General features: G+C 39.8%; 1 protein-coding gene across 1 annotated transcript in view; it reads left to right on the forward strand.

The window, feature by feature from the left end:
* Positions 1–1,383, forward strand: part of LOC116061420 (serine/threonine-protein kinase PAK 6-like) — an 18,861-nt gene extending 17,478 nt beyond the window's left edge. Inside the window, exon 9 of the mRNA XM_035995752.1 lies at positions 1,349–1,383. Coding sequence (XP_035851645.1) covers positions 1,349–1,383 — 35 coding nt within the window. The remainder of the gene's footprint in view (positions 1–1,348) is intronic.
* Positions 1,384–16,594: the final 15,211 nt, after the last annotated feature.

Genomic DNA, 16,594 nt, shown 5'->3' on the forward strand with positions numbered 1-16,594 from the left:
CTGAGACTTTTCACTTGTTTCCATGGCAAGTATCTGCATGATGCTGAGATTGCTGTACAATAGTTATCACGTCCTTAATACTTTGGAAATAGTTGGAGGTAGTTCAGGTGACACCAGAAAATGACAGGACTGGACAATTACCAATATTGGACAATTAAGCAAAAGTGATTTAGGCACAGTGCCAACGTTCAGTACCAATGCAAGAAGCAGTGTGTGAAAGTGTGACAATAAGGGCTTAGAGGTCGGATAGTTGATGGTAGGGCTGCACGATATTAGGAAAATATGCGATAACATTAAAACATGACGATAAATACAGATTTTAAAGTGTTCTCAGTTCTGCATTTCTGCTGCTTTAAGTGTTCTGCTAAAATACAACAAATTGCGTGTTGACTTTAAATCAAATGAAAGGAAATCACTTCCAACATTCTTTTATTGAACAAATTGAACATTGAATTGAATACAAAAGGCACCACTAAAAAAAAAGTGACCGTTGCATAATAAAGTGACCGTTTTTTTTACTGATATTTTCTTTCAACTAACACAAACATCTAAGTCTTTCGCGATATGTCGCAGCCTTTCGCGATGGCTTTGTTGCGCCAGGTGATATCGCGATGACGATAAGACAAAGGATATATGTTGCCGCCCTAGTTGATGGGTGTGTTAGTACATTTGACTTTCATGCAGTAGACTAGAGTTTGTATCACATCACTGCATTTAATGCTTGCCTTTTTGTTAACTGTACTCTCTCTCTCTCTCTCTCTCTCTCTCTCTCTCTCTCTCTCTCTCTCTCTCTCTCTCTCTCTCTCTCTCTCTCTCCCTCTCCAACCTTTCCTATATGTAGTCATGTACAGTAGATATTGCAGAAAGCAAGGCCTTTAAAAACATTGGCAAATATGAGGTTATTGTCCGCCGGCGATACCAGGGGAGCTTTGTGCTCCTGGCTGCTATAATGTCCTGAGGCTAAATGGTGACATGGTTGCCTTAGGAACTTCAAAATGATGCTGTAATCCAATGTCAACCAAATGCAAAAGTACAAAGCCACTGTTTGTTGTTGCTGTGGCAAAAAACACAATTTATAATAACTTGCAAGATCACCAGCCCCAAATAAATTATATTACATTACAACAATTTCATACAATTGAGAATGTTAGACTAGCGAAGACATTGGTTTTCAATTCCTTTAGTCTCATTTTTTTTCTTTGACAATCGATAAACACATCAATACTAGAAAAACAAGGAAAACATCCAGCTCACAGCTTATCCTATGCGTGTGTGTTAAATCCAGGTAGACCACATTTAAGCAGAACTCTCCTCATTTAACCCAATTAGTGTCTCTGATCTGCCACAGTACTCAGCCTCATCAACCTGTACTCGTGCTTTTAACACTGTTCTCGTTCGTCCTCTGGGTGAATTATAAAACCAAATGAGGGCCAGAGGAGCACTCATCTAAATTCTCTCCTCTTGATTGCAGCAGCCAGATGCACAAGGAGAGTGACTTAGAAATATACGAGACTGAACAGCGTTTGGTTACACAACTGTCTCTTTCTTTCCCTTTGAAAGCACACAGCCACTTCTCCGACCTACATCCTCAAAGTCAAATTTGCACTTAAAAGTGCTATCAGGGTATTTGACTCTACTTTAAAAATGTATAACTTTTGCAGAAAACCCCTTCGCCCCAAGCTTCCTCTGTGAAATGGTTCTGCCTCAGGTTTTTGGCCCTGCCTCTGCAGGGCACTGGTTTACAGGAAGGAGTGACACAATCAATTTGCAGAGCAACTGACACAATCAGCGCCTACATAAATCATATCAGCACAGCCAGGCACCCAGGCGCCTGCTGAGTTGACACTTTCATGGCTCACCTCCAGAATGCAACCTGTCAATCAGCAGAGATACCAGAGAGAGCAGGTACTCCACTCCATCACACTGAAAGCTCGGGGTGTGGGGATTATTTTCAAAACGGAAAAAGCTGAAATGATTCACAGATTACCTGCTTTAACCTGCAATCAGAGCGTTGGATTGCCACTGTACAACGTCAGAATTATGTACTTCAGTTGATGGAGCAATTTTTTGTTTGTTACAGCAGTAGACCGAATCACTGACTTCAGGCTAACACAAGAATCACTTCCAGGTAGACTAGTGGCAGTTGATTTGAATTGCTGAGATATGTGAAATTGGCATACTTGTTTATTTCTGTTGTCATTTTCAGCCGTAACCGTGTAACATTTAAAGATGCATAGTTAAACCCTGCGGTCGGACCTATCTGACGTTTCTGCCGTGCTTATTTTCTGCACTGTGCTGCTTTGCTAGCGTCTTTGATAAACCAAATCTAGCGTTACAAACTGCAACATCTCACTGCAGGTCAGACTAACTGATAGTTTGGGTGGTGTCATTTTCTTTATTCTGTGGTCTAAGGGGTAAATTAGGTCTCCAACCTAACGTTAGAGAAAGTGTTGAGGTATGAAAGCATCAAACACGCGTTTTAGATACATGAGCTGAGAGTATATCCACTTCTGTTCGCTCATTCATTTCATTCATTTAATCCTCTTGGCCCCCCTTGGGAGCAAAGGGCGTCCACCATGGATCTCCACCTCACTCTCCTCTGCGCTAAGGTCTTTACTTCTTGCCAGGAGGTCCCCTGTCTTGGTCAGTTCATCAAGCGTGGACCGCCTCCAGTTGGATTTAGGTCTCCCTAGCTTCCTCTTGCCTTGGGGATTGCTTGTGTTGCTATGTTCCTCGGTTCCTTCCTAAGTGTATGACTGATCCAGTTCTGTTCGCTCAGCATCTATAAAGTGTATGCACGGGACGCAGGATTTTTCTAGCTATTGTAAATTAACTTGCGATGGGTCTATACTATAGACGTTAAATGTCTAGCCTACATTCTGGAATCACCTCGTAGTTTCCATTGTTAATGTGGGAGTCTGCCAGTAGTGGATTCAGATTAGGGCTGAACGATTTTTGAAAATCTAATTGCGATTTTTTTCCCAAATATTGGGATTACGATTCGATTATTTTTTTAAGCTCTTTTGTCTTCTGTATTATTCAACAAAGAATAATAAAATAATGTATAGTATGAACACACAATTACACATTAGACAGTTAAATAAGTAAAAATATAGTATATATCTATATACACACACACACACACACACACACACGTAATTTTTTACAGTGCACAGAGAGGATCTGCCTCCAGCCCCTCCCCCTCGTGAAGATGCGTGCTGCCGAGTGCACTTGTTCAGAGAGGCTATCGTTATGTTAGCTAGTTGCTGGTGTTCTTGCCGTGGGATTAACTGTACTAATAAAACTGTTGAAACACCGCGGCCACGCTGCTGTGAAAGCTCCCCGAACGTCATTTATCAGAGTCTGATTGTTACCCCTCTCAGTGGCAGCTCCTCCACTCATATCTTTATAACGGAGCTAACCGGAGCTAACCGCTAATCGGAGCTAACCGCAAATCAGAGCTAATAGTTGCCAACCGAGCCTTGAGTTCGTGCCTGTATCCATTAACTGCATGTATAGACTCAAGCCCGAATAAAACCTTTCATTTTATTAAAATGGCTGTAAAAGTTTTAAACTACAACTCAGAGTTGTTTGAATGACAGAAATCAGCTCAAGGTACAGTGTAGCGTTAGCATGCTAGTTGATGCTTTCTCTACGGAGTGCAGACTGATTTGCTCTCGCGAGTCATGTGATCAAATCGCAGCCTTTGCGATTAGGAAATCGCGTTTTAACATATCGCGATATTATCGAAAATGCAATTAATCGTTCAGCCCTAATTCAGATGTCCTGCCTATTCATAAGGGATTCGCAGGAAACAATGCATGTACTGTAGGTAATCCAATGTTACTGTATGTGATTTTATCTCATTGATATCAGCCTCAGTCTTTACTGTTTCAAACTAAACATTTCTTACTGCCGCCATTTGACGTTGACAGTTAACATTTAACTGGCAAATCATGGGCTGGCTTTTTGAATGGGAATCAGTCACAAGAAATCCAAAGTGTTTGTTGCAGAGTAACCACAGACGTCGTGAAGTTAATAAATGATGACAAAGATTATAACTTTAAATCACCCATGTCTTTTAATTTCCTTAATACAGTGTACAACTTTAAGACTACTCCACTTTAGTAACTCGCAGGGGGCTATAACAAATTGCCTAATGAATCAAGACCATAAAACCAATTTTAAAGTATTTTTTTTTTTTTTTTTATGTTCAGATTGTGGTGGGCATACTGTACCTTGACCCACTTAATCTCTTTGACTCTGGTCATTTGCAGACAAACTCAGGAAGTTCAATCGATTGACAGGTGGCGGAGGCAGCCTTTAAAACGCTTTGCCTGTGAATATCTATGGCTCTGCCTGCTGTTCGGAGTCACTGACTCTCTTAGAACATAAATAATGACAAGTCTCAGCCCCCACTGGAACGGCACTTTCATGGCTCACTGTCAGGCCACTAGCCTACACTCGGTTTCAGTGAAGATGGGGAAAATTCAAGAAAAATGTAGTGATGTTACTAGAGAGATCAGTGTTATGTGGTATATTACACTCTAGTGGTCCAACCCAGTCTCACGGCAGTTCGTGAAATGGTCACGTTATTTAATCTATTGATTCGTGTTCACAGGGACGTTTTTCTCGTTTTTTTTCATGGTGGCCAGCACGAAAATGTAAAGTAAATGAGAAGCATATTTCGTGATCACAGCACGAATACAGTAGGGAGTAATATGAAAAGCCAACGTAAACTGTAAACAATACAGGACTTTCACCCAGGAGACCGGGGATCGCGTCCCGCGTGTGACGTTTTGTTTCCCCGTTGTCTTCCTAATCACAACCGTCCTGTTATTGTCGCGCGTCTCCCGCGGCCGTCTCCCGGCGTGTGAGGCGTCCTTTCCCCGTTGTTTTTTTTCCTAAACCCAACCTCTGAATAGATGGTTCCCATTTCGTGCTGGCCACCACGAAAAAAACGAGATAAACATGTTGTACACGAATCAGTAGATTAAAAATAACGTGACAATTACACAAACTGCCGTGAGACCGTGTCGTGTGGTCTCACGGTTCTGATGATGTCGCTTGTATGAGGGCTCTGCAATTAATCGAATTTTGATTGCGATTTCGGCTCCTAACAATCACAAAAACAATGTAATCGAGAAAAACAATTATTTTGCACATTCTATTTTATAAGTGAACTCTTATTTTGTCTTGTGTTCCTAAGGGGAATTTAAAAAGTTTAATTTCACAGTTCAAGGTGTTTTCATTGTTGATTTCAAAAGTCAAAGTATACTTGTTACTGTTTATGTATACTGTTTAACAGTTTCACTGTTCAAAAAGTTTTTTAAAAAAAAAAAAAAAATTTCCGATACCAATGCTAAAACGGTCCCGGTGCCAGAAGCGATGCTTTTAAAAAAAAAAGATTTAAAAGAGAAATGATTTTGATTGGTTGTCTTATTCCCTTATACCTTGTTAGGAATAGGCTGCTCAAGCTCTATTTCACGCTGCTGATTTTGTTCTGCCTTAGTTGTTTAGTTGTAAGTGGATTGCCATTTATAGGCTAGACACATAACTGACATTTAAATAAGTACAGCCAACATGTTCCTGTGAGTTTACACAATAAAAAGGATGTTGGAATTACTTTGAACTACCCATATGCATAAACCATAGTGTCAATCAAAAAGAACGCATGTTGTGTTTTTTTTAATGACCATTTGCATCAGTTGTGGAAGATTTGGACCGTTTACTTAAGTACCATGAAATAGAAATAATCTGTTACAAGCAAGTCTAAGTTTGGTACTGTTGGATATTTTAATACTTTACAATGTTACATTTAAAAAACAAAAATTCTGTTTAAAATCTTAATCCAAAAACTAACCAGTGACTACAGCTAAAATGATATATAGTGGAGTGGGTATAAAGCAGCATAAGCATGGAAACACAAGTACCTTTTAAAACTATACTTAAATACAGGACTTGAGTGGATCCACTTTCCACCATTGGTGAGAGTTGCCTTAAGGTTAGTGTACATGAAGAAACCGTACGATTACAAGTATTTATTGAATACCTATATATATATATATATATATATATATATATATATATATATATATATATATATATATATATATATATATATAAATAAAAAATAAATAAATAAATAATTTGTAACACCATCTAGCAATACAAACTGAACTGTTTGCACTGCTGTCCCTTCTGCAACTTGGGAATTTAAAAGATTGATACAGTGTTGCCATGGAAAATATCGTGATACTATGCTGTATCGATCCCCGCCCCCCCCCGACCCTTAGTACACATCATATCAACTCGACAGCAACCAACACAAGCCAGCGCATCAACTGGAGTGACAGTTTTGCTGCACTCCTTCGATACAGCCTGCCAATCAACCTGCTCACAGGTAATGTATCTGTGCTCGCAAACGCACGCGCTGCCAATCAGTCGTGACAGACAGGTTGGAAACACACTTGTCACAGCAGAGGCAGCAGCACTGGTAGGGAGCAGCGGAAGTAGGGATGTCCTGAAATGGGACAATTTCTTTGTCCTCAGCAGCACCCCCGTGATGATTACGTTTTACAAAATGACTGGGAATCAGAGAGAAACGGACGTTTGTTTCATGCTGCTGCAGCTCTGCCTGTTGTTGTGTTGTTGCTGTAGGACCTTGTTCACACATACCCTATGGAGAACACAATCAACACAATGTATTATTTATGTTCAAGCACCCTTGGAGACATGTTCTCATTGCTACAGACAATAGCTGGTTTTCCATCCAAGTAGTTTATGCAAATTATGGTTTATTAAATTCGAAAGGTAGAATGGGAACGGAATATTTCAATAATAATTGAAAAATTACACACACACACATTTAGCAGAAAAGCCGTTGTCATGTTTACAGTAAAGACCTATGAACAATACTTCCCGACACATGTACTGACAACCTGATTTATTTACAATGTAAGGCTATTCTTCCTTTTCATTTTTACACAATTTAGAATTATTACTCCGGTTTCTTTCTCAGGAGGCCTGTTTATCATTTTCACAGAAGAAAAAGGAAATCATGAAGCATTAATCTTTTTTTAAAGTGCTCATATTATGCTCATTTTCAGTTTCATAATTGTATTTAGAGGTTGTACCAGAATATGTTTATGTGGTAGAATTTTTAGATTTTTAACACTAACTAACTAACACTATTTTTGCTGTACTGCACATTGCTGCAGCTCCTCTTTTCACCCTGTGTTGAGCTCTCTGTTTTAGCTACAGAGTGAGACATCACACTGCTGTTCTATCTTTGTTGGGAGTCACACATGCTCAGTAGCTAGGTAAGGACTATTAGCCAGTCAGAAGCAGAGTATGAGGGCGTGCCACGCTAGCAGCTAGGCGAGCATTATAACGTGTGTTACAAAGTGACCACGTTTGTCTCTGAAGTAAATGCTGGACTACAATAGAGCTGTTTGGAGCAGTTTGTGAACAGTGTTTTCTGTTGGAGATGGTAAGTCCCTTTGGGCTTTTTCACTTTGTAAACCTATAACATGCACAAGAAAAGATATATAACACAATAAAGGAAAGGGAAAAAGCCAAAAAGCAGAATATGAGCACTTTAAAGGAAACATTTAAAAACCAAACGCGATGAGAAAAAGTCCCACTTTTTTTTCACAAATGAATCAAAAAATGTAACTTCATGTTATCACTCTGCCTTAAAGCAACGTAAACATTACTGTCATTTCAAACTATTTGTAAAATAATTAGAATTTGAATTTTGTAATGGCTTTACTAATGTTTATTTCATTGTATTCATTTGCTGCTCTATTACTGTATACTTTATAACTGAGCTGTCATTTAGTAAAAGACACTCACTTAATGCAGCAGTCAATAAACTCACTGTAGGAGCTAGCATTGGCTGTCGAGCAACATTTGAGGTTAAATTTAACCTCTCACTAATTAATTTGTAATGAGCTACAAGTAAGTGTGTGCTGAAGAAATCCCAGTTTCTACGTCCTTGGCAGACATATCAATTAAGGCCATTGTATGTCTGTAGGGTGCAATGATGTTAAACTGGCCCTACAGGACTGTCTTTAATTAACCACTGGTAAAGTAGCTAGACTGCAATTAGCTTACTGGTGTTATGACAGAAGAGCGCTATTCAATGACACCGTAATGTGAACAGATTTGTTGTTTAAACATGCAATGAAATACAATTTCATAACATTACAACAGACATGTAATTTACAGTAATTGCAGGAATGGTTATGTCATAAGGAGCAGCAGAAAATGTAATTTTGGCATCAGACATATGCTTAAAAGCTCATCCCCCCAGATTAACTACCACTACCATTGCGTACATGCGAGTATTAGGAGTTGGTTCATCAAGAAAACAGCTGGTGGCACTAGTTCTCCAGTCGGATGCCATTAAACCATTGCAGAAGTGGAAGCAGCAAGATAAGTGGGGTGGCAGTAGCTCATGGTGTGGACTGGTAGCTGGAGAGGTGCCAGTTCACCTCCTGGGCACTGCCAAGGTGCTCTTGAGCAAGGCAACGAACCCCCAACTGCTCCGGGCGCCTGTCCATCGACAGCTGCAGCCTCCTCACTCTGACATCTCTCCATTAGTGCATGTATAGGTACTGAGCATGTGTGTGTAATTCAGGCCTGTGTGTAACGTGTATAATAACAACAGAGTGAAAACGTAATTTCTCTTGTGGGATTAATACAGTATAAATTGTTTTATTATCATTATAATAAAATTGAAAGAGCGCCAGTGAAACAATGGATAAAACATGATGAAATTATGGCCACTCGGTTTGTTTCATGTATATTAATGTTAGGAACTTGCTCATCTCTCCACACAAATTAGATTTTTTTGTCAGCCTACCTAAAAACTTATTTGCAATCATTTTCGACGTTTCCACTCAGGTTTTTCTATGGGCAAATTGAAAAATGCTCATTAAAATAGTACTACTTAATACTACTTAACCAAGCCGATTGTGAATATTCATTCTCGACCTTGGTAATGGTGGTTTGACAAAGTTTTTCAAGCTTTTAACTTCATCACCAAATTATATTTTGTCAAATGTCTTTTTGACATGACAAGTTTCAAGGTTAATTTAAGGGTTGCACAATGCAATGCAAGTTTTAGCCCCGTCATTCTACAAACACAGAACATTTACAAGTAAAGTGTAAAAAAAAAACACCAATAAATTCAGGTACTTATGTACACCTATACGTGTATACACACATAAAATATGTACAGTATGTGCAATGTCAGGGTAATATGAGTAGTTTTTAATTGTGCAAAAATAACGATATTGGTTTATAGAGGGAATGAGGTTAGTGCAAAAGCTTTTGTTATGGTAATGTAAAAAACTAGCAAAAAGGAATTTATTTTTTATGGTGGAGTGTGGAGGATGAGGTGGAGTTGAGTGAGGTGTCTCGCAGCCTGAGGGAAGAAGGTGCTCTGTAGTCTGGTGGTACGACAGCAGGCACTTCTGTATCGCTTGCCAGACGGCAGCAGAGTGAACAGGCTGTTGCTGGGGTGGGGTATTGTCTTTTAGTCTCCTTGGTAGATGGATACCAATGATGTTCTGGGTGGTGTTAATCACCCGCTGCAGAGACGTCCTGCGCATTGCCTCCCACGGCCGTTTCCAATGGTTCCAGTCAGGATGCCTTCTATGGCTGCTCAGTAAAAGTTACTTGGGAAAACTTGGGAGAGGAATTTTCCTTAAGCAATATAGCAGTTCTTGAGCTTTCTTTACCAGGGTAGAGATGTATGATGTACATGACAGGTTCTGTGATGTTCTCAGAAACCTCAAACTGTTTACTTGCTCCATTTCAGCTCCACAGGGGTGTGTATCTTTGCCTTCCTTTTTCTTTAAATCAACCATCAGCTCCTTGGTTTTGCTGACGTTGAGCAGTTGCGTGTTCTCTGTGCACCAACCTGCAAGATTGTGAATTTCCTCGCGATATGAAGTCTCATCATTGTTCCATCCTCTAATGGTCGTGTCATCCGCAAACTTCACAACAGATTTCTCTTCATCGGGGGTTGCAGTCGTGGATGTACAGCGCGAACAAGAGGGGGCTTAGCACACAGCCCTGGGGGTGCTCCCGTATTCAGCACTAGAGTAGAGGAGATGTGATTGCCAATCCGAGATAGTCTGTGGTCTGTTTGTGAGGAAGTTGCAAAGTATGGTACTCACACCCCGACTAAGTCAGTTTCATCAAGATGATTGTGTTGAATGCTTAGCTGAACCACGATCTTTCCCTGACCTTAACCATGGTCATAATTAGCACCATTGTATTTCGGGATAGTTAAAAAAAAAAAAAAAAAAAAAAGGTTAACTGGCGAGCGCACAAAGTGACCCAAATCAAACACACTGCTGACTTCTGCGTTCATTTTGGACCTACCTTCAATACTGTGTGGGGTCTTTTTGGACAATGATCCCTGTTTAACTGCAAAGCCTCTTCAGCACAAAATCCTTTTGATTTTTAAGGAGCAAAGTGTGACCCAGGGGCCCTATCTTGCACCCGGCGCAGCGCAAAGACCGACGCAGTTGTCAATTTCCCGTCCAACACCCACGTAGTTTAAATGGCAAATGCACCTGCGCCCATGGGTGTGCTGGTCTTACAGCTCCACCTCGTGGAGTTTTGGTGGCATAGTGCTCGTGCCGTATATGATCTGCTCGCGCGCTTTCACTTAATGCGTGAGCAGATCAGTTTCTTCTCCTGAAAATCTCTCCTTCCTGCTTAGCAAATCCTCCATCATAATAGCAACGCGCCAAAGTACAAACACGCCTGGCTTTTAAGGGGAATGGGAGATGGCACTCGCAAAAGTGGATTCGTACACGCCCTAAACGCACCTGCGCCAGGCACTTCTCGCCGTACGCTTACATCGTTAAAATAGGGCCCTAGAGAGGCCGAGTGTACTGGTTGCTGGGACAAAGAGGTTGAATGGACTGGTTATATTATGCTTTGAGAATAAGCAAGCAGAGATGTTGTACCTAGAGCAGATTGTGGAGGACTTTGCGTGGGCTCAAGACAAGAAGAGTGAAGTTCGGACAGCTGAGTACAACAAACTCACTGAACTCACTCTCCAGATGAGAATGTCAACAGCCACTGCGTTGCCTAGCAACGTAGCGTTACGTGTGCTTACACAGTGTGTAAAAACTGTACAGTTCCTCCTTTTACTTTAAACTGTGCGTTTGTGGCTTCAGTCGCTGTGACGTTCATGTTGTTATATTATACATCTGTGTGCTTTGGGGATGTTTAATTCTGCTGTTGATTCTATAAGAAATGTCAGGCTATTTAATTTAAGTAGCTTAAAAGGGCTGTACTTGACATCCAGAACATTAATAAAGCATCAAACAAATATTTGCTATGTAAAGATATAGCGGAGTAATAGGGTTCTGAGAATGAAGTCACACTCACTCTGTGTGTTATCCAAGCTCCTCTGTTATTTGTTTTGACAGCCGGTCTGGCCGCGTGTGCATGTTAGTGCATGTGTCTGTGCACAGCCCCTTAATATTGCTTGCTGCACCCGCTGCAGTGTCCATGGACAATGGATGATTTATTGTCGTTCATTTTTATTTAATTGTCTGAGTTTTGTCTTTTCTTGGTTAATTTCCTGGTTAGTTCTAAGAAATGCAATACCAAGGAAGGTGGTTGCATATTTATAATTGATAATTGCAAAGTACTAATACCTGAGTACAATATTCTAGTACACCTTCTACCTCATTTCTGTAATGGTCGTGTTAGTCGTTTTGGAAGCCAGTGGTAGGAATGAGGACTTTTGCTCTATATGCTGTTGTATCTCCAGGTGTATGAACTGAAAAAGAAATCCAGATACGCAATTTATCTGAAGGTAGGTTAAGTACTTTGGAGCTAATTGTGAAGCTAAGATATTCATTCACAAGGCAAACAAATCTGGTATGATTAGGACATCATAATAGGAAACATGCTTGGACTAGAGTTATAATGTGACTGTGATCACAAAGTCTGACTCGAATGCTTTGAAGTAGAGCTGGGAAATATATCTATCATATCGATATCGTGATACGAGACTAGATATCGTCTTAGATTTTGGAGATCGTAATATCGTAATATGGCATAAGTGTTGTCTTTTCCTGGTTTTAAAGGCTGCAATACAGTAAAGTGATGTATTTTTCTGAACTTACCAGACTGTTGTAACTGTTCTATTATTTGCCTTTTCCCCACTTAGTCATTATATCCACATTACTGATGATTATTTATAAAAAATCTCATTGTGTAAATATTTTGTGAAAGCACCAATAGTCAACACTGTAATATCGTTGCGGTATCGATATCGAGGTATTTGGTCAAAAATATCGTGATATTTGATTTTCTCCATATCGCCCAGCCCTACTTCGAAGCTTTGATCGTTGCCATGGTTATCGACCCCCGAATGAATATAAGAATGCTTTGTTCTTTGCGTTTGTTTTTTAAAATTACTATTATATATGCATTACCCAAAAAATCCATTATGGATATAGATATCCAATAGGACTGCACGATATGAGGAAAATATGCGATATGTGATAGCGTTGTTGAATATCGCGATAACGATTACTTGCGATAAATAAACAGATTTTTATGTGTACTCAGTTCCCCTGCTTTCAGTATTCTGCTAAAATACAACAAACTGCTTGTTGAATTTTAAACAAATGAAAGGAAATCAATTCCAACATTATTTTATTGAACAGATTAAACATTGTATTATATGTATATAAGTCAGCACTAAACTTTTTAAAGTGCAGTTTTCTACTGATATTTTCTATCAACTAACACAAAAATTCTTGTGTCTTTCGCGATATTTTGCAAACTCTAGCAATATGGCTATTGCGCCAGTTGATATTGCGATGACGATAAAAGAAAAAAACGATATATTGTGCATCCCTAATATTAGGGCTGGATGATTAATTGAAAAATAATCGTAACTGAAATTCAGAGCCTATAACCGACGTCGGTTATTTCGGTCTTTTAATCCTATTAATATTTCAGCGGCCGCCCACTGTGTGTTCATGTACTTTCCATTGACATATATATACTTTATATATGTACTTTCCCCTTAAAACATATTACGGCCGCCGCGTGTGTAGTCACGTGACTCCGTCCCGTCCAGTCTGCGACCATAGGTGCTTTCCGATCGGATAGTACTTGTACTTTTTAGAGGAAAAGTACACTTCTAAGCAGTTCTAAGAACTACTCTCCCCCCAAAATCAATTTTTTCCCGTTTGCATTCCCACTGGCCAAGTGGCCATAGGGACTGGTACGAGGGGTAAGGGAGCGACGCAAGCACGGCAACGGTCTTTATAGCATCGTCACTAGACCTTAGCGTCACATACAACAACAACAACAACAACAACAACAACAACAACAAATGATGCTAATACTTGTGCACTTTTCCTATATTAAATGCACGTCCATTCTCATAGTAATTCACGTAATGTGCTCAACACAGACGGGGCTTTATTATACTCGGAACAGACCCCGCCTCTGCCTGCAGCGCTGTGTTTGTGTGTGTGTGTGTGTGTGACGGCCGGCGAGCCGCAGGACACGCTTGTGGAATTTAACTCCGAAAAGACCGTTAACCACAGGTTCCCGTTAATCTTATGATGGACATTTATTATTTATTTTCTACATTTTTAGGAAACTTTTTTTTTTTTTAAATTAAAACTTAAATTACTTTTTTATAAGACGTTTTTATTTATTTACTGAAATCTACTGTTGTAGATTTCAGTTCAGTTGTTTGAAATATTTAATAAATAAGCATTAATTGCTATCTGTGTGCTGTTTCCTTATTTTAGAATCACAAAGATAGGATTATGCACTCTTTCATTAGAAAAAAATAACCGTGAACATATTTACAGTATAAGAAAATAATTTTTTTTTTTTAAATAATTGTTCAGTAATCGTAATCGAGGTAACTTGTTCGATTAATCGTGATTATGATTTTAGCCAAAATCGTCCAGCCCTACCTAATATCCAATCCATTCTGTTTACCATTAACGTCTCTGGCATCTGTCAGCAGCAGAGTGGACGGTGGCTGGCTAACCGGCCTGACTGCAGAAGTTAAAGTCTTAGCGCGTAACTTTTTCATATTAATGAACGTCCGATACATTCAAGCCATTGCCAAATGAGTTGCTACAAAGCTAATTAAGACTATCAGCTCCACACAACTCTCTCTGTATTTCTCAGTATGACTATGTTTAGAAAATGGTGTCGCCCGGCGACTTTCGCGCGCAGAAAATCGAACAAAGAGGATGAACTCTTCTGAAGAGTCCATCATGTCTTTTTAATTCTCCGTGTCCTCCTTGGTTACTAGCAACTGCGTGGAGGAATTCCTCATGGGGGGCGACAGAAGCTATATAACTTTGAATATATTCAAATACTTCCCACCCGCCAAAAGTGATTTTAAAGTGTTACAGAAAAGTCAAAGTACACATTAATGCTGCACTCTATTTCGAAACCTCCCTCAGAGAATAAACACAGCATAGTAAATATGATCAGCCTGTGACCTTGCAACGGGACAACGTGCTCCTCTGCCACTTCATACTTTCTCTCACTCATCACCCTATCTCCCACTAATACCTAGTTATTGCTTTGCAGATACACTCTGGGGCCTCGTGGCTTTGTAATCATAGCTTGTCCTACATCGGATGAAGATATGGAAATATCATTACTTCTCAGATGAAGAGATACAACAAAACAGCAGCGTCTTGCTTCCTCCTGGGCTGGAGCTCATTTGTACAGTAAGCAAGGGGAGGAATTCTACTGATCTAAATACGTTTTTTTTTTTTTTTTTTTTTTTTAAGATATTTGGTTAGCTTGGCCAGATTTTTCTAAGTAATTGTGTACATTAGGTTTTTTTTTTAAATTTAAATTTGAAATGAATTATTTTTTCCCAGCACATCTGAAGTTACCTGTCATGGTTGGATACCTTTTTCTTCACAACTTTTTGAATTTGAGGAGCACAGTGTGACAGTGACATTGAATGGACTGTATATACAGTGCCTGACAAAAGTCTTGTCGCTTATCTAAGTTGTAGGAACAACAAATAATAACTTGACTTGTAGTTGATCAATTGGAATCAGAAATGGTTTGCCTTTCATGGCAAAGGCTTCTGGATTATGCTTATTATACCAAAATAAAGTTTTGTATCATTCATTGAGTTTTATCATTGAATTAGGACAGAAAGGTCAGATTTGGCTTGGACAAAAGTCTTGTCGCATACAAAAATACAGTAATGTACGGTAGAAATTATACTTTATTGTGAATACACAAACATGCTACAATAACATCAGAGCATACGTAAAGTCATGGTGCCTTGGGAAAAAGAAAATGAGCTTGGAGGACTACATCCATACGTCTCGGCAATGACTCAAATAACGTATTGATGAAGTCATCTGGAATAGCAAAGAAAGCAGTCTTGCAGCACTCCCAGAGTTCATCAAGATTCTTTGGTTTCATCTTCCAAGCCTCCTCCTTTATCTTACCCCAGACATGCTCAATAATGTTCATGTCTGGTGACTGGGCTGGCCAATCCTGGAGCACCTTGACCTTCTTCGCTTTCAGGAACTTTGATGTGGAGGCTGAAGTATGACAAGGAGCGCCATCCTGCTGAAGAATTTGCCCTCTCTTGTGGTTTGGAATGTAATGGGCAGCAATAATTTGTTGATACTTCAGGCTGTTGATGTTGCCATCCACTCTGCAGATCTCTCGCACACCCCCATACTGCATGTAACCCCAAACCATGATTTTTCCTCCACCAAACTTGACTGTTTTCTGGGTGAATCTTGGGTCCATGCGGGTTCCAACAGGTCTTCTGCAGTATTTGCAGCAATTGGGATGCAGTTCAATGGATGATTCATCAGAAAAATCAACCTTCTGCCACTTTTCCACTGTCCATCCTTTCACCAAGCTGTGGGCCTTTGCAAATGCAACACACGTTTTTAGTTGTCTTCTGTTTAATGCTGGTTTGTGAGCACTAATTTGGCCATGGAGACCACTGCGTGAGAGAATTCGACAAACTGTTGTTATAGATACAGGGGTTTCTGGTGGCCAGCCCAGAAAAAGGGCTGGCCCTGGACTGTCAAAGCAACAAACGGTCCTCTCGAACAGTTGTCTTATGGGGTCTGCCTGACCTGGACTTGTCATGAACTTCACCAGTTTCTTCAAATCTTTTTCTTATCCTTTCCACTTGACGTTTGGATACATTGAAGATGTCTGCCACCTCAGCAGCAGACTTGGTCTTCAGGCTCTTGATGATCAGCACTTTGGTCTGTGGTTGAATCTTTGGCATGTTGTGAGAGGTCAGGTTGCACTTCACATGAAGGTCTGGTGTGCTGGAGTTCTTTTTATACACACCCAGGAATGTGTTAATTACAGTATTTGTCACAGGTGAAACTCTAATCTGTGATTGGTTGAATCATATAAAGACACGACAAGACTTTTGTCCAAGCCAAATCTGACCTTTCTGTCCTAATTCAATGATAAAACTCAATGAATGATACAAAACTTTATTTTGGTATAATAAGCATAATCCAGAAGCCTTTGCCTTTCATATAAACCATTTCTGATTCCAATT

The sequence above is a fragment of the Sander lucioperca genome, chromosome 19 (assembly GCF_008315115.2).
Source record: "Sander lucioperca isolate FBNREF2018 chromosome 19, SLUC_FBN_1.2, whole genome shotgun sequence".
Taxonomy (NCBI): domain Eukaryota; kingdom Metazoa; phylum Chordata; class Actinopteri; order Perciformes; family Percidae; genus Sander; species Sander lucioperca.